The sequence below is a fragment of the Paramisgurnus dabryanus genome, chromosome 19 (assembly GCF_030506205.2).
Source record: "Paramisgurnus dabryanus chromosome 19, PD_genome_1.1, whole genome shotgun sequence".
In the NCBI taxonomy this organism is placed as follows: Eukaryota; Metazoa; Chordata; class Actinopteri; order Cypriniformes; family Cobitidae; genus Paramisgurnus; species Paramisgurnus dabryanus.
This window is the reverse complement of record NC_133355.1, coordinates 8501256-8528421: the sequence shown is the minus strand read 5'-3', so window position 1 is coordinate 8528421 and position 27166 is coordinate 8501256. Positions and strand designations below refer to the sequence as shown.

At 38.6% G+C, this 27166-nt stretch overlaps 1 protein-coding gene across 1 annotated transcript in view; it reads left to right on the top strand.

Moving 5' to 3' along the window:
* The window catches only part of chrna11 (cholinergic receptor, nicotinic, alpha 11), a 37804-nt gene extending 14775 nt beyond the window's left edge, over positions 1–23029 (top strand). Inside the window, exons 6-10 of the mRNA XM_065287737.1 lie at positions 8530–8697; positions 10519–10713; positions 15108–15194; positions 15937–16046; positions 18413–23029. Coding sequence (XP_065143809.1) covers positions 8530–8697; positions 10519–10713; positions 15108–15194; positions 15937–16046; positions 18413–19201 — 1349 coding nt within the window. The 3' untranslated portion in view covers positions 19202–23029. The remainder of the gene's footprint in view (positions 1–8529; positions 8698–10518; positions 10714–15107; positions 15195–15936; positions 16047–18412) is intronic.
* Positions 23030–27166: the final 4137 nt, after the last annotated feature.

Here is a 27166-nt window from a genome sequence, read left to right as displayed (position 1 = left end):
TTTCGCGCTGTAGGGGATTTAAAAAGTATTGTGAGGTCTGTGTGTGTGTGAGCCGGAGGCAGAGCGCAGAGAGATGCGAGTTGCGAAATTGCAGGCGCGGCTCGAAATGGCTGTTTATTTTAAATAGCATAGCATATTTTAAACTAATAGGCCTATCAGTTAACCGGTTTCAACCGGCCAATGAGGCTCGGTGGCCGGTCAAGAAAATTTTTCGTTTTCGCCATCCCTAGTGTGCACGCCCTCTAAGACTCAATATAATTTAAATGGATGAGTTACAAAAAAAAAATCACCCCTCACAGTTGATATGGAGGGCAAATTTAGCTATATAGACCAAAACCACTTTTTGTACCAGGCAGTAAACATATTTATTTCTGCTGTAAAGTTGGACATTATAACATGGGGGGTCTGGATTGCATTGTGATATTTGTAAACAATAAGGTACATGAGGCTGTGCTGAATCGTGAATAAGTCACAACTAAACGCCGTTGTTATGCTGCGTTCAGACTAGCCGCGGTAGAGGCATCAATCGCGAGTGATTTCATTGTTAAGTCAATGTGAAGATGCGTTGACGCGTGTCTGGAGGTCGAATGAGTGAGAATGGCGTGAATTGAGCGTTGCCTCGGGAAACGTGCGAGTTGCTCTAGTAGTGACGTGATTACAGAAAGCAAGCAGAGTTGCAGAAGCCCCTCCCTTAACGCAAATTTCCGTGTGAATGTCTCGATGACTAGAATTTCACGCGTGAATGAAGCGGCAAACTAGACGCGGTATACGCGTATTTGAAGCCTCAAACGCGGCTGGTGTAAATCCACCATTAGGCATGACACAAAGTGGAATTTCTTTTCAAGATACAGCACAACCTCAAGTACCTTAATGCTTTTATGAACCAATTACCTACACAATACAAATATTATGTATCAGCACAAAAAATGTATGATGTAAAATCACTAAAAGTAAAATACATATAATAATATTAAAGAGCACCTATTATATTGCTAAAAAACAACATTATGTTGTGTGTTCACAACACACAACATAATAAATACAATGTGTTTGCGTGGTATTTTCCACATACCGTACATTTTTGTAGCTCCAGATTTCACTCTCTTCCTGAAACGCACAGATTTAAAAAGCTCTGTGTCCCTGATTGGCCAGCTAATCTGTATGTTGTGATTGGCCTGCATACCTCTGTGACGCTCCTTACCATGTTTGAAATATTTGCGCACAATGCAATGCTAACAGGAGTTAACTTACAGGCTAAGTCCGAAGCGGGAGGAATTATGATAATTTGGGACTTCTCTACATCACCAATCCCAGGAAGTAAACTGTTGCCTACAATGTGTTTGTTGTAGTCCAAAAAAAGAGATTTACGTTGGAGATGATAATTCGTGTCATTGTTTACTTTGGGGTTACTTTGGGGTTTATACCTTTTGCATATCATTAACATGTACAAATATATATACTTACACACCAAAGGTAATGTTAAATCGTGAATAGGATCATTGGTGCTCTTTAATACAAAACATATTTTATAATACAAAAATACATTTTCTGCAAAATACACACTTTTATTTAACAAAGTTTTTTATTTAAATATTCAGCCGTTACAGGCGCGCAATGAATCTCGGGATAGCCTCAGTTTCCATTCTTTTGGCATCTATACCCGTTTTAATTTTTAATTTATATTACCATGATAGCTTTGTGTGAAGTAGATCATGCTCATTCAGAGGCAGCAATAAGCAACTTAATTATTAAGTCTAATATTGATTCATTCATGTTTGCTAATTCCTGTTAGCAAGAGATTAAAGTATGTAGGGCTGATAGTGACTCATATCCCTGAGAGGTGCAAAACAACACTACACTGCCTGAACGTGGATGTGTATCTGGAACATCAATTTGCTTAATTTCACTCTTTTTTCCTGTACATGCATCATGAAGGCTTAAGATCCATGTCTTTTGTAATTTAATTCGTTTACCAATTCCACTGAAAACAGATTAATGAGAACTCAAATTAGATAGTATAATAAGACTTCGACAAATTAAACCGTACACTTTAATATAATAGCTGTTTCTCCTAGTCTGCAATTCACCTTGAGTTGTGGTTTTTGGCTTCCATAGAAATTAAATCAAAATGCAGTGTTATTGATGCACAGAACGAGGACGGAGAAGAATCATAGACACTGCATTGAGAGCTTTGGCCTGCTACATTGAAAAAAAAATTAAATCAATGCTTGACAAGCATACATTTTCACATTTCCCAATGACAACTAATAATTCAAAGGCTAACTATCGAAACTCAAACTGGGGACAAATTATTTTTGCATTTAGATTGAAAATAATTTGAATCGGTTGAAATATATGTTATTAAGCTTTTCATCCAGAAAAACGTCCATGTGTTTATCGAGTAGTCTTGCCCTCCCAAAACGTCTATGCTTTCATGTGAATGTCAACAGTGATATTAAAATAGTCATTGAGAGCAGTGAGGTCTTGTGCCATTTGCTAATAAGTCCTAATTAGCTTTCGTTTGCATTGAATGTATTTGTGAGTGAGATATCGAGTGTTACTGGCAGCTTTGCACTTCTGCAGTTTGTTAAATGGTGTTTGGTGTTATGCTCTGTTCAGACCTATGTGATGATAAATTAGGACTGCTTTACTACCTCTGGGCTCCTTGTTTATGTCCATTTATGTTGTTTTTATGGGATGACCATACACTAATAAATTTGATTTAGGAAAGACAAAAACAGGGTTGTCAGTGTTTCAAAATTCGTTGTAGGTGTATGAGGTAATTTGGATGAGACTCCCAAAAATATATCCAGTCTTGATTTTAGGGAACACAGACTGATATAATGTACCTTTAAAAATACACTAAGATGCTTTGTATAACAGCCACTGCAAATGTATAATTGTAAAAATAAATGCATGAGAGACAATTCATGCATATTCAATACCATGATCATATCTACATCTACAAAAGATGGTCAATAAGGACCCATAACAGGTTTTTAGCATGCATGGTAAAGACTGCTTCTGTTAGACTCTGCATCATCTCATTCAGTATTTTTTGCTGGCTTTATGGCTCATCTGACGCCTTTCAACCGAAGAATCCGTTTAGTGGGAATGTGCTGTGGTTTTGCTAGCCCACTAGCCGTTGTTATTGATTAGCTTAAAGGATTAGTCACCTGCTTCCCTGGGGTAAAAGCCGCCGACATGGAAAAGAGAGGCAGCAAAAATCCAGGAGAGATTTGAAGCACTTAGACTGACACTTAGACTAAGCCTTGCACTGATTTAAATTTAGATTAGGTTTCAATACATCAAGATTGTGCCGTTTGTTTACTGTAAACAGTTTTGGATAAGCTTTTGTTGAATGTCAAGATGCGAAAGGAAGTTTTTGTAGTATTTTTGCTAGAGGTTGTTTGGTTAGCAAAGACAAAGGCCTTACTGTAGTGTTAACTTAAAAAAATATTGTTTTAAAAATCGTTTTATATTAAAGAGAAGTTCACAGCACTACTATAACAATAAAGATACAATGAACAATTTTGTTGGGATCACTTTTGGGTTGATTTTTTTCTCCACCTGATGAAAGAGAAATCATCTTGTAAACAATTTCAAAAGTTTTTATTACAAGAAATATGTCATATTAGCTAATGCTACTAAAGGCAAGTGATTTGCGCAAGCAGTTCAAACATCCATTTTATTCTGGAACCAGGACAAGCCCTGTCTGTGAACTGCCCCATCGATTTACTGAAGGAGGGAGATCTTGAGAAAATCATAAACAGTTAAGAGTATTTGACCTAACTCAGTAAGCAACCACCCCAGAATACCTTAGTGACTGCATAACAAGATGTTTAAAAAACTTCCTACAAAAATACCTTACCAAGCACAAAACAATACCTGGGCACCACTTACATCAAAGCAGGAGAAACAATTTTTCTGCCTTGATAAGAAGGGATGAAAAAGATTATACCGAGATCGAACTATTGACTAGGGCTTGACCGGGCATCTTTAAAGTGGTTTATTTCATTTTCCCAAACTTTGTATTCAGAAGACTTTTGTTTTTATCTGGATCAGATATTTAAAGGGAACTACTTCAGTGAAAGTATCATTGTCCCAGAATGCACAGGTGAATTATTTAGTAGTCTTTTTGAAGTAGTTACTTCGGTATGAAGAGTACATCAAAGATATGACTTTATCAATGTTACTTGAATACAAATATATTTTGCATATTAAGGGATGTTCCCTTAAGACACACAAATGCTTTTAATCATGCTTGCTAAAGGCACTTAACTATATATATTTAGCTTATGCATATTCATCTACCGCAGTGTTTCTCAACCCTGGTCCTCAAGGACCCCCTTCCAGAATGTTTTAGACACCTGATTTAAATTATTAGCTTGTTGGGGAGACATTCTGGAAGGAGTCTGATGAGTTAGTTCAGGTGTTTTAAATTAAGAGACATCTAAAACTTTCTGGAAGGGGGTCCTTGAGGACCAGGGTTGAGAAACACTGATCTACCGTACTTTCCGGACTAAGTCGTACTTTTTCCCTTAGTTTGGCTGGTCCTGCGACTTATAGATGGATTTCAGTCACGTGACCTTTTACATCATGCCGCCATCTTTAGGACCTACCGAGTACCAGTAGGCTATTGACAAGCATTGGCTACCTTGCTACGATTTACGGATCTCTTATCTTTTACTGTCTATGATTCTTACGGATACAGTAAAGGGCTACGAAAGACAACATGTCGGATCTCGACTGTCATGAAAATAAACGCTACTTTAAAAAAATATATCTTGGTTAGGGTGTGATGCTTTCTCGATCCCTGATGCGTTCTTCCAGCCGCTGTCCGCTGCTACCGAACTACCACTATTTTACAACATAAGAAGGCGCGACACAACATGAAACTTTGCTCGAAGTATCACCTGGATCTCTACACATGAACGCGAGCATTGAGAACATTGTTTGTGTACACAGAGTTTATTAAAAAGAAAGGTTTTGTACAACTGACTTTGGCTGTTATGGTGTCCGCTTGTCATCTCTGCCAGACGTAAATAATCGATTTCCGAAGGGGAATGAATGAATCTCATATGAGGCTCCTTTTTCAACTAGAAGGTCAATATTGTTTTTCACTTGCGACAAAACAACAACTTATTCGTGCATTTTTGTGGAACTATGCTTTAGGAGATATCAATCTTTACTCTCCTCCCTCCTTATGTCGCAATTGTAGATCGATACATCTTGACTGGGAAGAAGGCGGCGAGCGGAAGCCAAATCATCCAAAGTCAGTTGTTCAAAACCTTCTTTTTAGTTAACTCTCTGTTCACAAACAATGTTCTCAATGTTCGAGTTCACGTGAAGAGACATAGGCGATACTTCGAGCAAAATATCATGTTGTGTTGAGCCTTCTTAGTGTTGTTAAAATAGCGATTTTGATGCTCACAGCATATTGAAGGCATAGCTTCTAGTTCTTTTGCGACCACTTCAAGTCCTTAAAATGGCGGAAGACAAGTGAGTGACGTCAGCTGATATCCATGTATAGTCAGGTGCGACATTACCGTCTACAGCCATGAGAGGGCGCTATGTTGCTCCTGTAGCCTACCCTTGAAAAAAACTGTTAACTGAAACATTAACTTAAAGACAACGGAGAAAGACTTAAAGGCACACCATGGAACTTTTTGGCCACTAGGGGGTGCTAGACATGTATTTTTCACGCCTAGCGCCCCTAGAGGCCACAAGCGCCGCAGCACTGTCGCAAAGGAAAGGAACTGGCCACCTTAAAACTAAACTAAAAACTAAATATTTAAAACGCTAAACGATCAACATTTTGAGACAACAATGAGAAACGCAGTCATGTTACAACTTTCTGATGAGGATCTCGTCGTGGCAGAAGCCATTTCTCAATCTTAAGGTTGCAGCCTCCGGATGTCGTATTTCTAAGCTGCATACGTCATCAAGACTGTCTTATTTCAGAATATTAACAATTATAAAGTTGACTATTATACTTAGTTAATCATAATTGTTGCAGTATGCTTATGACTTGCGAATGTAATGCTCAGTTTACCTTAATAAACTAGGTTTGATGACGTATGCAGCCTGCATATTTGACCTCCGGAGGCTGCAGCCTTCCAATTGAGAAACGACCAGAAGTATTTCCTTGCCTTTTTCGAAACAAATATTGTTGCATCGTCTCTCTCTCCCTTGCCACCAGGATTTTCCACAATGGCGCTCGTTTTTCCTCTCTTTTTTGTGAAAATTGTCGCTCCAAATCCAAGTAAACCGATGTGATCCATCCAAGCAGACCTAAAGTCTGTCTGTCTGCCGCTTTGTACGTCACGCGAGTGACATCGGAACGCAGCAAATGAGGAAGAGAGAAGAGAGAAACGCACAGATCTGATTGGTGAATGAATAGGGTTTGGTTTTACACTGTGTGAGTTTGAGCAAGTTTGACTGCTATAGCATCCTGGATTGTAATGTAAATACCATAGACACAATAAAAGAAAGGTAAATACGTGAACACAGCATCTGAATACAGGGAACTATATGCAAGATAATCGCCGTCATTTATAAAGAAGATCGCATTTATGTATGAATCAAGAGTTTATATTAAAAAATTGCCTTAAAGGGGAATCGAACCCAGGTCACCTGTGTTATAGGGCCGCCCGTAACACTAACATGATGCCACAGAATCACATAATAGAAGTTGCTCTCTACACTCCTTAAGTAGCCTCCAGGAAAATTCACGTTAAAAACAAATTGTGTGGAGGAAGTGACGTATGCCGTAAAGCAGTCGAATTTTGTAGTTTTTTTGTGCTCTGGTTACTACCAGAAACCCTAAGTTTTAAAATACGAGTAAAAGTGATACAGACCCCGTCAGGCTATGGTAGACATGCCATTCAACCTATTTAAAGTCGATGTACTATCACAAGGGTCTTGAAAATTTATTATGAAGGTTGAAAAATTACATGGTGTCACTTTAACAAACAAAATGCCCCTCAAAAGAATAATAATTGTCTAAATAAATGCGACATATATATATGTTTTTATCCTCTTCATGACGCATTTTTTGACTAATGCGGCTTATACTCTGGAGCGACTTATAGTCCAGAAATATAGGTCAAATATAAAAGAATAGATGAGTTGAAAAAAAAACTGCTAACAAACACATAGTTCATTGTTAAGTAGCTCAAACATCTGTAAAAATAAGTTACCTGGTTGCCTTAAAGTTTGAGACACAATATTTACAATAAACATAAAGGTAAACAGGTAACTTACTTTTTTAAGTTGAACCAACAATTTTTTACAATTTAGTGATTTGGTTCTTATGTTGTGCTGTTTGAGGAATTTTGCTCAGATTTAAAACATAATTGATCCTGTAAGGTTTTCTGGGGATATTTGCAGAATTATTTATTCAGTGTTTAGGGCCACGATCTTGCAGCTGCTTTTCTACTTTCTGTTTTCATATTAAGTGTGCTTTCTCTAATAAATATCTAAGTGTAAGATTAGGAAGTTTTTTAAAGCTACATTTCAACTTGACACTGTTTAAAACATAATAATACCAATATCCTTTTAATTTAAATCTAAATATTTAATTTTGTTTTCCTGTTTAATGTATGTCGCATTACACCAATGGCCTAAGTAGCTTATTTTCTTCATATCCCAGCAAAATGTGTAAGTCTATTGTAAGTCTTACTATTGAAGGTTTTTTATGTAAACAACATAAACACATGGCTTTTGTGGCCCAAACTTTACTTTGTGGTAGATTACTGCAAAGAATCAATTACAACAAAGACCCTTTAGAGTAGATTAATTCTGACAACAAATAAATAAATAACAAGTAAATTACATTAGTTCAAATTATAGCTAAAGCAAATCAACTACACTGAGCTAACTCTACTGTGTAAAATGTATACAATGTTGGCTACATATCCTTGAATTCTTGCCCGGAAGTTTGGGGAACTTCGGGCCAGGTGCATAACGTGATGAAACTATAAGTCTATAAGTCTACTTGTGGGTTCATTCCTCCAAAAACGGTCTCAACCAGTGAACCTTCGGCAGGACTACCCATTTGTCTGGCCAATGGCAGGGGGAGTGTTCAGAACTGTAATTATTTTGTATGGTAATTACAGTGGTACTGAAATTACACATTTAACCTTTAAACTGAAGTGAGTCTATTTAGTCGCACATTTGATAAAGTTCGCTGGTGTCTGCTTCTGGAATAATAATGGCGTCTTGTTGTGGTAGAGTGCACAGAAGTCTCTTTACATAATGGTGTTTCCTAAGTCTTAAGCATTTCTCAATGTGAATCTCTTAACTGTCTGGTTTTGTGCCAGTTAAAAGGTCAATTGAATTCAATTTGGGATTGGCTGCTGCGATGTGGCATTTTGAGGCAATACATTTGTCAGCCAGTTTGAATGAGGCTGTTGGAAAGCTGACTCCGCATTAGATCTGAATTTGTATGTAGCTTATATGTAAAATCTTTACATTTTCATACACTGCATGCTCACTTTTTTACTTCTTATTTCCTCTTCCCCCCAGGTATCTTTATGAGTACATGTAATGTGGACGTACGTTGGTTTCCATTTGACATCCAGACGTGTAAGCTTAAATTCGGCTCATGGACGTTTGATGGATGGCTACTGGATCTCCAAATGAATGAGGCTGATATCTCTGGCTACATGCCCAACGGAGAGTGGGACCTCGTGGGTGAGTTAGTACAGACAACATCTCTTGTAAGCGTATCATGATCGATCAACCTTCTGTCCACAGGCAAAATCTGTATGTTTACTGCGTGTTGCAGTGAGATGTCAGTTTGCAGAAGTATATTTATAATGGATAAAAAAGATTTTTTTTCTGTCATGGGTGTGGGTGGGATGACCTTAGATTGCAAATGGAATTTTTACATTGTGCCGGACAACTTGTGGGCTGGATGTCGAAACCAAATTTCTATGCAAATATACAACATTTAAATATCAATATTTTACTATGTTCTTACCTCAACTTAGACAAATTAATACATACCTATTTTTTTCAATGCATGCACTTTTAATCTTTGTACAGCACGTTGTGATTGTGTTAGCATTTAGCCTAGCCCCCTTTATTCCTATGGCTCCAAACAGGAATGAATTTAGAAGCCACCAAACACTTCCATGTTTTCCCTATTTAAAGACTGTTACATGAGTAGTTACACAAGTAAGTATGGTGGCACAAAATAAAACTTTTGTTTGGATCCTAAGGAATGAATGGGGCTAGGCTAAAGGCTAACACTTCAAGAAGCGCTGTACAAAGATTTAAAGAGCATGCATTGAAAAAAGATATGTATGTATTAATTAATCTAAGTTGAGGTAAGAACATAGTAAAATATTGAAAAACGGTGGTGTTTTCCTTTAAATACTATAATAATTGTCACATCGTGTGAGATCGCCATCTACTGGCCTGGCATGCATAACATAGTTTAGTTCTCGTTTTCACATCTGTGAATGAAGATTGTTTGACATCGTCGTCATATGTACATGAAAGCACATAGGAAAAACGTTTTAGTTTGTCATGTAAACGTACAATTTGTCCCAATCCATCATTGTCTACTTACTACAACAGAAACCAGACTGAGATAGGATAATATCCAACTTCATTGTGTTTATGTCATTAATAGTTATTCATATTCCATCCGATGAGCCTGTTAGTATTCAAATGAAATGTAATTAAATTGAGTGGATAAGTGGAAGTGGAGTGGAAAATCATCTTGCGCTGCACATTTCTGCCTCTCGGGCTCATCTTATTATTGCTTGCCATTGCATAAGTCACTGTTTTGTCTTGCCGTGCACGCTCATGATATCACGCCACTGACCCTATTAAGCACACAGCAGGTTATTAACCTGATCGCTTGCTGTTTTAAATTAATGCACCTATTAGCATTTATCTGAACATTACAGCCTTGTAGCCTATAGAGTAGTAGCTGGTCTGTGTTGCTCATTTGCTGGTTCAAATGATTGATGCAGCTGGACTACCAAGGTCAAAGCTGGTTAATAAAAACACGATAAATGAAAAGTTATATGCAGAGTCAGTATAATGGAATATGATTCTGGTTTGAGCTAGAAGGTCACCTTTGTTAAAGCTTTTCTGAAGCTCAGGTGGTGCAGCATGGAGATAGGAATGCCAAGGTCATGTGTTTGTTTTCCAAGGAAACCGAAAGTTTGAATTGATTTACCCACATGACTAACTAAACCAGTTTCAAGCATGAAAAACTGTTTCTATTTCTTTACACGCCAGCTTCTGTTTTTTAAAGATGTTCTTGAGGAGAAACTTTAGGGGTTATCTCTAATGATGCTCAGACATGGGGAAGAACTCGCCTCTGGCTGGCTTCCGCTGATTACAATGTTTATTTTGTAGATCAAAGGTGGAAGAGCAGCATCGGCAGCTCTTGAGAACGACAGAATCTCTTTGAACATGAAAGTAATGCCCAGCAAAAACAAGTGTGCATTTCACCAACATTAGATCTCATTCTGCTTCTGCTCTGTTCCTAATCAGGTGTGCCGGGCACAAGAAACGAATTGTACTATGACTGCTGTAAGGAGCCTTTTCCAGACGTGACCTTTGTGGTGACCATTCGCAGACGGACCCTCTACTACGCCTTGAACCTACTCGTTCCCTGCGTTCTCCTCTCATCCATGACCCTGCTTATTTTTCTGCTACCTGCCGACTCTGGAGAAAAGATCTCACTAGGTATTATGAAATTATGATGGTGAATGGAGGACAAGTATTGGTAATGGCTTTCAAAATGAGAACTAGAAACTGAAGAGTTTGTGGCAAAATGTTGAATTTCATCATAGTCTCATGACAAATTGTAACTACTTTACAAGGTGGCTAATTTCATGATTTTCAGTAAAGTTGAATGCCTTCCAGAAAATGTTCTTCTTTAAATATGTTAACATACAATATATTAAATGAAAGTTTTATTCTACCATTAGTTCTCTTTTTATCACCTCTCAAATATGCAGGGTTTCCTGTAAGATAAGGTGGTAGGGTTGGGCGAGGGGCGTGGTAATCAAAGGGGCGGGTGTACGCGTTATGATGAAACTATGACAGAAAATGAACACATACTAGATTATTAATGAATTAAATGTTTTTACCTCTAACGGGAACAGCTGCTTGATGAAGTGAAACTAAAGGGTTAATAAATACAAACTAAAGCAGATCTAATGCAGGCAAACGGTGATAGAGAGCACAAAAAAAAAATGATTTTTCCCACTATTAATTCCATTATCTTAAAGGAGTGTAACTACTGTAGCATGTAAATAATGCACATAAATAAAGTAAGCAGAGCGCTCAACAATTATATCTAAACAACTGGCACGTGAAACCTAGCTAGCAGGTTGCTCAAACAACAAAATCACCGCTAACTTGCTTTAAATTTGCAAGAACTATAGACTAATACAATAACAGGCTTAAATAAACCCAAAACATAAGTCCACTTACAGTTCTCACAGATATGTGTGGCTATCCTCCAGACATGATGGACCACGTCTTTATCTCATTTCGGCCGTAGGGCGCGCCTGCATGCTCCCGGTGTGAAGCCCGTCCACGCTATTCTCAAAGATTTGCAGAGTTATAATTTTTTTTGAATGACCTAGTTAAGGCGGTAGAGTTTCCCAGCTAAGGCGGGCAGCCCGAACTGAAAAGTGCTGCGGGAATCCCAGAATATGGGTAGGTTTCTTCAAAAACACCAAAAAGCTGAGATAATTGCATTTTGTGAAGGACTTTTGACAGAAATCTGTTTTTAAGTTAAAGAAGAGCGCCACCTGGTGGATAATAGCGATATTATGGATTGCCGGAAATACCCGTCATTGGCAAGGAAGTGTTTTCTCTTAATTGACGAGTTAACTCGTCAATGGCGGGGAAAGAGTTAAGTTAAGGGGCGTGGTTAGGGGTGGGGTTAATAATTGCTTTTTACTCATACATATTTCTATGATTCACTTTGTATGAATTTATACAAATTATGAATTTAGTCCGTTTTTTACGTGTGCGCGAATGTACGTGTACGGTCGAATGCACAGCCTTGCAAAGCATAGTTTATTTGACTTGCTAGTGTACGCAGATGTTTGGCGCATGCGCACTGTGACAAAATGCAATGCATCTCCTGGGCTACATCCTACATTCTATTGTACACGCATGCGCAGCCTACGTGTACAAAGTATGTGCCGTTACAAAAAGTTTGGCGGTGCGCATACAGTACGCACATAATATTCTGATGCCAAAATTTGCGTCACAAGTAGTGAACAGGGATCCTACACTACTAGTTTTAGCCGCCTTGTAAAATAGTTATGAATTCCTGAGAGGTCAGGCTGTACATTTTCAGTCTGGAAGTAAGTGAAAGTAAACGCAAGATTCTGATTGAGGAAACGGTATACTCTAAAATTTTCCAAGGAATCTGTGGGCCTTGCATATACAGTGTCTTTCAATTTCAGTCTCAGTAGCGAAAAACTGTATTTCCAACTACCTTCACATTTCAACAAAGTGCAGGAACATGCAAAAGAAATGTGTGGGTGCTTGCTTCATATATAGTGCTCAACTGTGTCATGTCAAATTGGTTCACACCGAGGCATTTATTCAAGTTTAATTAATTCTCTTTTGAGACCTTTACCATAAAACACACCAACACTTCAAAGAGCAAGATAGTAGGAAAATATTCAAAGGACAGGAATTTTAGATATGGCTGTCAGGATACATGAAGAGGAACAAAATAAGGGGAATTTGAGGAAAACCCAGAAAGGCTTACAGCATCCCCAGGGACGGTTTCTTCAATTCAAGTATGCGTATCACTGCTAACACAGTAAATGGAAGTGCTTTGCTGTACACTCATATGGGCAATTCATCTATTGATGTAATTAAAGCAGCGATGAGTCAATGTGTGTAAGAGAAAGACTGAATGCATTGCACATTCCAGGAACCAGAATTGCAATTTTTCAAATTACTGAATGGGGTGAGCAGAAATCATTTGCTCATATATTCGGAAATGGTTCGAATAAAGCTTTGAAATTTAGCCTTGGACTCCTTTGAGGTGTCAGCAGTCTTTATCAGTGCAAATTAAATGTACAACTTAATGGAGCTGGAAACAATTAACACCTAGGTCAACACCTAGACTGAGATATGTGGTAATTGTTAAAAACCTCAATATGACCTCATATATTTTGTTAATGGAAGTTAAATAAGGCAAAATGTTCAATGCTTCCTTATTAATAAGTTACTTTCAATAAAAACGTCTGCTAAATAAATAATAAAAAACATACATACATAACATAAACAAGAAGTACTACTGACACGGTCACTTAAAAAAATTATAATTATAGAGTTTGGCTCAGAGCCTTCCTGCAGCTTGACTGGTTAACATAACACTGTTTGCCGCTACATATAGCTCAAATGCACTGTAAGCCACTTTGTATAATGTAAATGAAATGTTCGAGATGATGTATTAAGTCAAGCTCATTTTGTGCTGTATTTGTGGCAATAATTTCACAGTGTGTCCATTATACCAAGATAGCACTTATAAATCAGGGCAACAGAAATGTATGAGGCAGGAGGTCGAGTAAGAGAGGTGAAGCAGATTTAAACAGCAGATAGAGATGGATGGATTGTGCGTATGTGTGTGGGGGGGTCTGCAGGCAAATGGATAGCAGTACGAGAGGAAGGGAGATGACTTGCGCTAAACTAAAGAGCAATTGAGGAAGAGAAATGGCCTGATGTAATTCACTTTATGTATCACTCCATCAAGCCCAGCTTCGCTGTCCAATCAGATCCAATCAAATTCTGCCAAGATGACTTACATCCAATAAGAAGCTGTGGGCATCCTATGGCGATTGTAAAGAGACTCTGCCAATTTCATGCATAACTAGAGATGCTATGTTAAACATATTAAATATGCATTTGTTTTAGTGGTCGACTGATATGGGTTTTTAATGTCTACAGTGTCATGAGGTGGCTGGCGCCAACATAATACTGTTTAAAATGTATACCAATACAATAAATGAGATACACAAATTGGCAATAAATTGAGAGTTTGGTTCCAAAAAGCAATAAATCCATTTTGACTAATTTTTTCACGGTAAAACGTGTTTTCTATACCAAGAAAGTGACAAGATGAATACCACTATTTTTGTTACAAACTTTCACATAGCATCTTTGGGTTATAAAATTAGATTTTCAAAGATTTATTATAAAAACTGATAATTGTTTCCACAAAATGACTAGTTTTTTTTAAATGCTATAAATCTATTGAATCAATATATAAATGTGCATTCATCTTCTTTGCCATGTTATGTTCATTTAGTTGACTAGTGGTATACACTGATAGAAAAATAAACATTAAATGGCATTAATCAAAACACTTATCATAATATATAGAACACTGTCATTGCTGCAGTTATACTTGGGACATCGTCACTGAACTTTTTTGACAGCGATCAGCTTTCTCGTTTTAGTCCTGCTCGATTTTCGTTGGCTTGGAGTAAAATAATGGAAAGTTTTTCATAAGATCCCCTGGGGTCAATGTGTTAGCATGACAGAAGCTTGATGCTGTCGGGAGAACAAGCAACAGCTGACATTTTTCCGTCTTCCGAGTGCCTCTCGTGTAAATGATTCGACTTTGATGGCTTACGTTTCTTTCCCGTCATAGAAAACAACCACAGGTGGTTTCAAAAGTATTGAAACAATGCCATCAAAAGTATTATTTTGTTTTTGTTTGTTTGTTGATCACGAAGTACAAAGTAGATGAGGAAAACTAGGATTACGTGTGTATTCAACGCACCGCCATTGTTGTTTACAAAGCGTGGAATGATGCGCTGTGATTTGTTGAGCGGAAGGAGGACTGGCGTTTATCACGTTTTGAAAAAAAAGGGAGAAAAGATGACAGAATAACATGGTGGATATTGGATTTTGCATAAAATTTTTTAGAACCAAACTCTTCAAATTTACCTAAAATCCACACAACACACTTATGGACTATCTCAAGCTATGGAATATATCGGTCTATCACTAATTTCTTATAACATGTGTATAATTCATTATACACAATTACATGGTTATTTCATACAATCCATTTTTTGTTTTAAACCTATTTACAGGTATTACTGTGCTACTCTCATTAACAGTCTTCATGCTATTGGTGGCAGAGATCATGCCAGCAACCTCCGACTCCATCCCGCTGATAGGTAAACCATGCATGTGGGTGCATCTTTTTGCTGTGTTTCTGCAATGTTTTAGTATTCCAGCATGCGTCTGCCTACGCAGTTCCTTTGCAAAGTGAATCACACACATATACGGTCACAGAGCCCTTTGAATATATTAGTCTGCCTTTGAACTTTAATATATATTGTAAAGACTTGTAAAATTCAGTGCATGCAGTTGTAGCTTTAAGTATGCCGAGTAAATCGGCCACCTTTTTGTACCATGGCCAAAAGCGTTGGTCTTGGCAACATAAGCTTGGCTTCTTAAAGTAATCTGCAACGGGAATCGTAAAAGCCCCTTTAAAAAAAAAAAACGTAATTGACAGGCAGGGCTGTGTAGGTGAAGCAGAATGAAACTAAAAAATGAAACCAACTGCAGACAGAGATGATCCTCTCACAAAAACCCACCACCCGCATTCTCTTTTTCACCATTTGGTTTATAAGCCTTCAGAAGCCGCAGAGATGCAATCTGCAGAAATGCATTTGCTGGAAAAGTGTTCATCCAAAGCGGCGCATCTCTTTTGTCTGTTTCAATGGAGCTCCCTCTCCTTTATGATTGAGTTTTATGGTTCACTCATCCTTTCACTATTCCCTTCGTCACTCTTTTATTATCAATCCCCTTTTTGTCACATTTGCCCTGGTTTTTACTGCTATGGTTGAGTGATAAAAAGGATCTGTTCTACTAATAAACAATTGATTTATGCATACCTTTCACTCTTCTTCCCAGGGCAGTACTTCGCCAGTATAATGATCATTGTTGGAATGTCAGTTATTGCAACGGTGGTTGTGCTGCAGTATCACCATCATGACCCCAACGGAGGAAATATGCCCAAATGGGTAGGTCGACACGCACACATAAACACATACACTTCCTGTCCCGCAGGTGGGCCTAATAATACCCCCTTCAGCTGAAGCACCTTTCCTCAACATCTATCACTGTGTCAGTGTGGTCAAAGCGCTAAGTTACCATTTCAATAATAATAAAGATAAAGTTTACAGATGGGGACTAAATGAGCAAATGGGATGCAGATGGTTATAGATCTGCAGTCTGTCCATGCTGATGAATGACCTTATTTGAGCATTCTGCAAGCCAATTAGCAGCTCAGCTCATGTGGCCCGGTCTCGCTGGTCCAGCCTTGTTAAAGCCAAATGAAACTACAAGGTTTATTTATTTAGGAAGTCTAATATCAATTTCACATCAAAAGACTAGACATGATTTCCTATGTCTCGGTAGTATCCTGATGCCTATATGGGAAGACTGCTTGTCCTGGGTATACTACACATTCAATTGTTCAAATTTCTAATCCTGCTTAATATGATGAACTATAGAAATACTAGCAGTGAGGCTTACACAATACGTGTCCTGGGATCAACTTTTAGCAAGATTTACACCCAGTATTTATTTTGAAAGTTTCTACCAGAGCCAAGACCCAAGGGTGTTAAAAACAGAAACTGTCCTCCTTTGAAGAACTTGGAAAGTACAAGTTTATGTAACAGCAGTGGTGGTTGTCTCATGAGCTGCTGTATGAAAAGAACTAGGAGATGCAAAGCAAAAACATGTCAAAGGAAGGTGTATGGTGATCAGGAACGCTTGTCAAACACTCAAGACGTTCTGGGTTTTACAGAATGTATTAAGAAGAATATGGAAGATTTTTACAGAATGCTCTTGACACTTTAAAGTATGATTTTACGAAGAAAACAGTAAATCACAAAAATAGCTTTAGCTGAGTTTCACAGGCACAGTCACCTATTGTAAATCCCATGGTAAATAGGTACCCAAAAATATCACAGGGATGCAACCTGGAGGTTGCTGGTTTGAGTCCCATCATTTTACTTACTTTTATCCAAAGCGACTTACAATTGCTATATATGTCAGAGGTTGCACGCCTCTGGAGCAACTAGGGGTTAAGTGTCTTGCTCAGCCATCATGTCTTATCCACTTAACCCCATGTTGCTCCTGGTAGACCGTTCAGTTTTTTTTCCTCAAGCATTTTGTTTACGTGTACAATTGCACGCTGATAGAGTTTTTAAAGAGCACCTATTGTCCAATTCACGTTTTTAAATTTCCTTTGGTGTGTAAGTGTGTATTAGTACATGTTAACGATATGCAAAAGGTACAAACCCCAAAGTAAATGATGACGCGAGTTATCCTCTCCAATGTAAATCTCTTTTCTTGGACTACAACACATGGATTGTAGGCAACAGTTTACTTCCTGGGATTGGTGATGTAGACAAGGCCGACATTATCATAATTCCTCAAGCTTCGGACTCACAGCTTGTAAGCAAGCAACCGAATCTTTCAAACATGGTAAGCAGTGTCACGTTTCCGACTGACATCAGAGGTATTCAGGCCAATCACAACGTACAGATTAGCTGGCCAATCAGGGACACCAAGATTTTCAAACTGTGCGTTTCAGGAAGCGAGTGAAATCTGAAGCTACAAAAATTTACGGTATATGGAAAATAATGTGTTTTTTTGAAGCATAAACCACACAAACATTGTATCAAATACACAAAATAATGTTGTTTTTAGCAATGAAATAGCGCCTCTTTAATACACAAAATATGCATGAAGATAATAAACAACGACCTAGTTGCTTAAACTGCAGTTTTTTGGTGGATCATATAAGTGCCGACCACACTAATCATATATTTGCTATGCTTTATGTCTTTCCCTGGCCAGAATTCACCAGTGCTACCTAATAATTCCACCTTGTCGTCTCTTTATCTTTCTCTGCGTCATTGCGGTCCTTTCAATCAAATCTTGTGGTTTTTCAACTACTTTCCTCTAGAGCAAAGCACAGTAAGCTTCTGTAGGGTCTGAAGAAAATTTCATGAATTTTTCTTTGCTGTCAAAGTGTTATCAAGACGTTTATTTTGACAGTATGTCTACTGCATATGCGATATGTTGCTCTCTAGTGTTGCAAAGCTGTGAAATGCACACTACCTCTCTCACCAAACACAAGACCTGCTTACATTCCACATTTGCAAGTTAACATTGCTTGGAAAATCGTTCCAACTTATCCTTTCCTACAGTTGGGGAAAATTATATACTTTAAAGTTCTTCTATTTTACCCTTACATAACTAAATTCATATTTTCTTCATATTGTCCCAATACACAAATAAAATCTAACAGTATATATTCTCTGTAGTTCTCCATGAGGTGCAATTTTACTTTTCCTCTATTTTAACTGTTTCTTAGGTTCAGCTAGTCTTGTTACAGTGGGTGGCCTGGTTTTTGCGTATGAAGCGTCCTGGTGAAAGTGAAGACCCTGAGCGTCCTCCCTGTACCCCCCACTTACGCCGTTGTTCTTCTGGATCCCAGAGCGGCAGCCTTCCGAATGCTCCTGGTTCCACTTCTGCTGACCTGCACCACCACCATCACCACACATCTTCCACGCTGCATCCGCTTCATCCCCAAAGCCTCCTGCAGGCCGCGGCCATGGCCGGACACACCCACCATCTCCACAACCAGACCAACAGTGCCAACAATAACGGCAACCTCCTCTACATTGGCTTCTCAAGTCTGGATGAAGCCTCGCCGCCACCCCTGCTTGCTGAGTCCGTGCAAAGAAACAGCGTGTCCGGTGGCCCACGTCCCGTAGTTACATCGCCTCCAGCGGTAGGCTCCAGCCCGCCACCTCACCTGCCCTCTCAGTTCTGCAGCCCTCCACCCCCTCCCACGCCCAATCTGGAGGCCACGGGATGCCCGAGCACTGTGTCTGGTGGTGGGGGTGCATGCTCTTGTTCAGGGACCAGTGGCGGAGGAGACCCACAGCTTCAGGCAATTTTAGAAGAGGTGCGGTTTGTTGCCGATAGGTTTCGCGGACAGGACGAAAGCGAAATCATGACCGAACAATGGAAGTTTGCCGCAGCGGTAATCGATCGACTTTGTCTGGTGGCGTTCAGCGTTTTCAACATCATCTGCACCATCTCCATTCTCATGTCAGCACCAAATTTTGTGGAGGCCGTTTCTAAGGATTTCATCTGATTACTTGGTGAATTCTGAAGAGAACAGATACTGGAGTTTGATCGTAAACGGGAAATATTTGCCTCCCCATAACAGCGAAATAACGTTTTCCAAAACTTAAACTTTTGGAATAATCCAAGTGACCCTAACATCTGGGAAATGAAAGCTTTTGATTGGCTGGCGCCCTTGTACTCTGGAAATGTGGACATCTCAAAAAACTTGCTGAACTATGAAGTGTGCTGAAAGCTAAAGACCACAAAGTGTTTGCAAATGAAGAAGGGAACAATTCACTGTGGGGTAAGGTTTTCTAAACTCAAGATTTGAATTACAAACAAAACATGTAGATTGATAATGACAATGACTCTGAGCTGTGTCAACCTGATGTGACACGCTACAGGTACTGTATTGGTAGCCAGCTTTAACATTTTAAATTAGTGCAGCGCAAAGCCACTTGATGTCAAAATATATTTTGGTAAAGTTCATCAATGGGTAGATGAGGTTGACTAAAGTGAACACGGAAGTTGAAGAACAAAAGAGACAGGGAGAGATATCGGAAGCAGTGGACTGACGTGAAGGGCTGGCATTGATTTGTTGGAAGGACAGGCAGAACACACAGTTGGAGAACTGCATTTGTACCTGCAGCAGGGTTTAAGTGGTTTTGATAATGGAGAGATAGTGACAGATGCAATATAACTGACATGGGCAGAGATACAGAATGATGGATGGATTAGGACATGAAATCAAAGGAAAAACAATAGGAATGACAGACAAAATAAGACAACGTATTAGACAAAATGAGGCCGGCTCAGTGCAAAATGAAAGAAGAATGGACTGAAAAACTTTTTTAGACAACCGGATAAGAAAATAAAAGAATGATAAGGGAATTATAGAAGGATGGATAGAGACATACAGATCAGGCAGTTGGGGGTAAGTGAGACTCAGCAACATTTCCTGTCAGGAGCAAGAATAGCTTCACTGTTGGAAAGATATAGCGCATCTGATCCCCCCAGCCCCCACCCCAAAAAAAGTGAAACCATCACGGCATCAGTCACTCAAAAGGCAAGACGACAAGAACACAAGGCAGATAGGAAGTAAGAGAGAGCGTAAGAACAAAGAGCAATAATCCTCATAGATGTAATGGGAAAAGGCACAAAGACAGTAGAGATATGGATAAAATCTGTCTCCATGTGAAATAAGTGAGATGTTTCTAAAAAAAAAGAGATGAGGAAGTGAACAATGGTATAATCACAGCCAAATTTCAAACCATGGAGTTTCTCTTTCTCTCTGTCTCTCTCGTTCTCAAAAATAAATATAAAGGAGAGTGTTACTATCTGTGTTCACCTTGCCTTTGAGTAAAATCAGTAAATGTTAAACACCTCAAAATTCAGTTTTCTTCGCTGGAAGTTGAGGTGGGACAAATTGAAGAGCTTGTCCACTTTTTTAAAAATAGCCAATATCCTTTAGTTTACATTACAGCCATGAATATGACTTGAGACTTGCTATTGTCAAAAGTAGGTGTGTTAATGGGAAGGGACATCTTATACATTTACATGTATGCATTTGGCTTTTATCCAAAGCATCTTACAGTGCAAGGTATACTTGTTTTTATCTGTGTGTGTATGTGTGTGTGTGTTCCCTAGAAATCGAACCAATGACATTTTGCGATGCTAACACAATGCTTTACCAGTTGAGCTACAGAAACACATTTAAAAAAATTCTAAGGGGTTGTGCAAACCAAAACTTTTAAACGCGTCTGAAAACGCCTGGACAACGCCGAATGCCAGCTGTTTTTTAGCTGAGTGCCAGCTTTCTTCAGCTAAGCACTTTGGTAGCTCTGATACGTCAGCTGTGAGACGGTTGGTTGCTGTGATAGGGGCTAATCACACCAACAGCGCTTTAAACGCTTGGAAACGCAAGGCGCGACGCACTGCCTTTTTTAAAAAAGAGCAGTGCAACGCGGCTTTATATATTGCTAGGCAACCACCGAGTCAGCTGTCTTGTCAATCAAATATTGAAGCGTGAGTGCTCTTTTGCTGTTAACTGTCATATTAGCAGAAACTTTAAAAAGAGGACGCTTGCTCTGACCTTGTTTGAGGGTGAGATGTGCACAAACACGCAGGAGAGAGTGAGCGAGTGTAGTCCGGTTCTTCAAAGCAACTGTAAACGTCCCTCACCACAACGTAAGGCCCGCCTTTCCCCTCATTCGATTGGACATTGGAAAGACGCGAATGACGTCGGGCGCTTCTCCGCTCTCAGCGCTGCCTTGCGGCAAAAACCGCAAGGCGCTCGGCGCGCATAAACAGCGCGCAAACGCTCCCTGTCCATAGAATATCATTCAAAAAAGGCGCCTGCAACTGCCATAAATGCTTTTGGTGTGATTGGCCCCATACTTGGCCGTGTGAGAGCTGACATTGACGAGCGGAGCTTTTTACCCAAAGTTGAATACTTTTCAACTCTTGGCGCTCAGTGCTGAGCGCGGAAAAACCATTGGGCACCGGTTTTCAGCACGTAAGAAAACCGCTAGCTGATGGCTGATTTGAAAAACGACGACCTTCTTTTGGAAACAATTGAAAACATGCGCCGGCCACAGGCGTAAAAGTTTTGGTGTGCACGCCCCCTAATGTAGTTAAAGAGTGCACTAAAATATAGATGAACTCTGACTGTGTTTACCTGCACCCTCATAATGTGATTATAATGAGATTAAGGCATTATTGCGATATTATTTACACAACACTTTTATTAAAATGTGATTATAATTGCAGTAAAATATGTGGTGCATGCCAATTTCAATAACACTTCAATTGCATTTATTCAACTCTGAAGTGTGCATATGCTTATGACATATACGGATGTTGTGCATTCGTACACGTGGCATCAAAGAAGGCATCACATTTTTGGGGTGTTCAAGTTCACGACATGAACTTAAAATGCAATATATTGATGGTCGAAAACATTGAAATATAGACATTTTAGGTGTGTCACCAAGCGCATAGATGTGGAACTAGTGGCTGTAACCATGCCACACTTCCACATATAATGTAATAATACAAATATTTAGGTCATACACTGTAGTGATTGAATGATCAGAAGAATTAACACGAGTTAAGATTAACACAAGTAAAGAAGTTTACTCATGCCATATAAACATCTAATGGAGATTAAGTCTTTACTCCGATTACTGGAAATAATCACATTATTGGTGCACATGTAAACGTAATGAATGTTAACAGACATGGACTATTAGCCACCGACTGCTAAGAGACATGGACTGTTGGCCACAAATGCCAATATTTATTTAGTGCCATTACTAGTTTGTCACTTTTGGATGAACAGTTTTTCAACCAATTAAAGACAATTTTGTTCGATGTGGCCAAAATTTGCATCACCTTTACGATGCCAATATCTAAAAGGTCATTTAATAGTTTGAGTGGCTAGAAGTTGATTTTAAAGTGGTTATTGTGTTGTTGAACTGGGGTCCTGTTGTGTAACAAAAGGCGGTGATTTAATAGACCTGGCAATTTAAAGAAATACAGATTTTTCTTCAGAGTAATGACCACTTATGCTAAAGTATGTTAATGTTTGACACTAAATGTACTGTATACACTGTAAATCTTTAGGATAAACCACATAGGAAATTCATGGGAAGATGTATTTGGCAATAGCATATGCTCCAGTATAAATTGTGGAAATGAATCCTAATAATGCAGTCTGGTGGTATTGCCAAAGACTGCTGTTGACCGTCATTCTCTTTAAAAACGTCAGAAATCTCATTTTAATGGGGGACCAAATTTCTCTCTGTCTCATTCACTCTCTCTCCCTCTTTTGCGCTCTGACTCAGACACAAATCATTTCCCATCTTTGAATAAAGTATTCTTTTCAAATATGCAGTCTGAGCTTCGTAATTTTATGTCAAGGCTGTTTCCCAAATGAGGAAAATGACTGAGACTGGAAAATTAAAGCGGGGAAATGTGTGACAGCGCGGGAAACGAGGCGACTGTAGAGCGAGAGACGAGAAGCTGAGGCAGACGAAGAGGAAATCGAGAAGCGAGAAAATGCTGACGCGCGGTCCCTGCTGGACAGGGTTTTAATTGATGACACTCATTCATAAAGGAGGGATGGAGGTATAGCGAGGGAGGATGGAAGGTTAATGTGGGAGTGTGGTGTACAGCCTATGGGCGGATTTACGAGAGAGAGCACTCATGCCTCATTTACTGTATACCTGGGCCTAAAACTGCCTTAATCACCAAACATCACAACAATGCCAACTATAGAGATTGCCAGTAAATGAATCGGTAAAGTAAAGCACTGTCTAGTGCTAAAGTTAACATGAAAAGAAAATCACAGCTCATTTTATTTTCAGACTGATGTGAAATATTTGCGATTGAAACAGAATATGTAATGACACCAAATGTAGGACGGGACTTAATTTTATTCATTAAGAATTGATTGGACTGTGACAAGTGAACCTTCCAGAACAAAGCCAAACTTTAGTTTGCAGTCAATTACATCAACTACATCTTTCCTAAAAAAAACTTTCAATGGGATTTTTTTAAGAATGTGCAAATGGGAAAAGTTTACATTTATGCATTTGGCAGACACTTTTATCCAAAGTTACTTACAGTGCCTTATAAGGTATACAAACTCCAAAATGACCTAAGAAAATAAGTTGATGTTTTCAGAAACACATTTTTACTTGTTTAAAGCACAAATTCACTAAAATTGTAAAAAAAATTCTAAAAACTAGACATATTTTTTAAGGTCATTTTGCTCATCAAGAAAATAAATCTTGATTTAAGAATTTTTTAATTTTTGTACTGACAAAGTCCTTTTTTTGCAGTGCATTTTTTCAGCATGTGTGTTCCCTGGGATCGAACCCATGACCTATAGCGATGCTACAAGATATTCAAACAAACCTTAAGATAACGCTTTTAATTTTGTAATGCTATTTTACATTTACTGTGATTTATTTATTGTGATCTGGCAAAAAATATGGTATTACACTCTCAGGGAAAAAATGTACAAAAGTTGTCACTGTGATTGCACCTTGTAAAGAGGTCCTAATATGTAGCATTTTGGTATAGTTATTTCCTTTCGAGGTACCAATTATGTAACTCTATTGTGTTGTATTCCGTGCGAATTAAGCGTTGCCGCGGGAAACGAGCGAGTTCAAAAAACTCAACTTTGGGGGATATTCGCAACATGGTAACCAATCAGGAGCTTGCTCTAGTAGTGACGTGATTACAGGTAGTGAGGGGAGTCGCAGAAGCCCCTCCCATGATACGAATTTCCGCGTGAATGTCTCGAATGACTACAATTTCACGCGCCAATGAAGCGAGTAAACTCAACATTTTCAAGTGTCCAACTAGGCGCGAATAGCACGTTTTTGCCGCCTCTACCGTGGCTGGTGTGAACGCCACATAAGGTACCAATGTACCTTTATTTCTGAGAGTGTACACTGAAAAAAAATCTCCGGTTGCAAAAGATTGAATTGAAAGTTGAATTGAAAGTTTTCTAAAAATGATTTTTTCTTAAAAAAATAAATAAAAAAATAGTTGGATCTACATAATTTAATTATGTACACCAGTTCAACATGATTGAACCAAGTTTTCGTAAAATAAAATTAATTTTAATAAATGTTAACTTAATTTTAAGAAAACTTATGTGCAACCGATGACCAGAATTTTTTTTAGTGTACCTACAATGGACATAAACCAAGAATATGATATGATTCATATATGATGACAAAAAAGACATCATAAAGCCACTTTAAATTTTCTAGAATGCAGAGTCAAAAATATATGTATATTTAAGTAATCCCATATAGCTCAATTTTCTTATCTCAACATGCTCTATGGCACCGTAGGTGGTGCATCAATGAATAAAGATTGCATGTGTCTGCTATTACTGCGGCAGCCGTGACTCGTCTGCCAGAGTAATTCACTTGCCCTTCTCCGTGAATGTGCTGTGCTGGCACATCGACTTGTCCAGATTTACCGTGCTCGCTCAGATGGAGAAAAGAGGGAATGGGGAAAAAGAGCGCGTGTGTGTGTATGTATGGCAAATAAAAAAGATGATGGCACACCTGTTTTTTAGATACACACTAGAGATGATGATTGTTGGTTTGAGTTGGAAAAGGATCATGGAACCAATATCAAGATCATGCTATAAAGTTTGAAACTACACCTCGGGATTCCCTAATGATCCCTTCATGTAAGTTTAAAACCAGATTAAAGACCCTCTGTCAGTTCAGAGTTTATTGGGGTGGAATCATGCTGATAACGCACCATCTGCTGCACCCAAAAAGGCAACAAATTTCAAAGTTATGTGAACGTCTACTTTCGCCCAGCTCTTGAAATCATTAAAAGTGCATAAAATTGCTTCATTTTTTTCATCTGCCTTTAGTCATTAAGATGCTGACACACAAACGCATATCCACCCATGTCCTCCTGTGACAGCCTCCATGATATTGCTGGCGTGCCCCCACAATCAATGTTTTTTAATTAACAGGGTAAGATGCACTTGATCGATAATAATGACAAGGGAGACGAGTAAGAGAGAGTGTTATTGAGGAACAGAGATGTGGTGTTTAGAGAAAAATAAAATAGGATATAAAGATAGAGCGCTATAAATGAATATGGCAAAAGGAGAGCCTATTCATAAATCTTTTGAGGCTTGGGTCCCTCCTTCAGTGCAAAGATTTTTCTTTCCTTCAAACTTCTTTCAGCTTTATAAAACCATTGGATAGTGGCCCATTTTTAAAAGCTCCAAAAAGCGAATCCATCCATCAAAAACTATTTCATACAGTTATTAAATGTATTCAGAAGTGAAGCAATGGGTTTTAGTAACGCTGGGTCAGAGGTTAACCTTCTGCCTGAACTCATCTCTCTTGTGAACACGCATATGGATGCAGTTTATGTAGTTTGAAATCTAAACATGTCCTTACCTCGGAAAACATTTAATAACTGTATGGACCTGTTTTTGATTGATGGATATGCTTTTTGAAGCTCTGAAAATGGGGCACCATTACATGCCATTATAAAGCTGAAAAAATATAATTTAATACAACAATTTGTTTGTTTCTTTCAGAAGTTATATACACCTAGGATTGCTTAAGGGGGGATTACGCAAATGTTTATTTCGAAGTGAATTATTCCTTTAACCACCAGGCCAAATCTGAGCACTTAGGAAAAAGCAGTATCTCTTCTCGCACTGCCACAGCCTTTGTTTAAGCCCCTTACCTTAGGGTTGAGCAGTAGTACAACAGAGGCAGAGAATGTTTCTCAGATAAGTCAGATTGATGGCTGTTTTCCTGTAGGAGTCTCATGGGAGCTTCCTTTAACACTTATTAAGCTCACTAAAGACACATTCAGTCCACCAGACTCAACACAAATGGCCCTTTGAGACTACAGTGGTCCCACATAAAAACACATAAGTGTTTAATGCTTCAAAGAGTAGTGAGTTAAAAGGTGTTAACGGGGCCTTGATGCACACAAACCCTTTATGCAGAGCTGAGGTTTGAAGGAAAGTGGATCTGCACTTCATTTGGTTTAACCTATGCGGGTGATTCTCACGAAACCATTGAAACACCACGGCACTAATGATTTTAGCTATAAAATGTGTAATATAGTAATATTAAAAAGCATCAGAATTAACACAATACTGTGTTCTACCTTGCACAATGTGTGATTTCAACATAAGAATTTATCATTTGTCAATTTTATCTCATTTTCTGCTGAAATTCTCATTACCGCAATGCGTCCGGCTGTGTTTGAACATGCGTTATGCTGTAATTTAAACATATTAAAACAAAAATATTTAGAAAAAAAATAAATGGATGTTTTGCTAGACTACTTTAGATGACAGAAAAATAATTTACTGAATATTCATGTATAATAATAATGAAGAAAAATTAGGAAATTGATGTGTCCGTGCCTGATGTTCTCATCCTCCGCAACACTTTTTGAGAACAGTTTAAGCACACATACA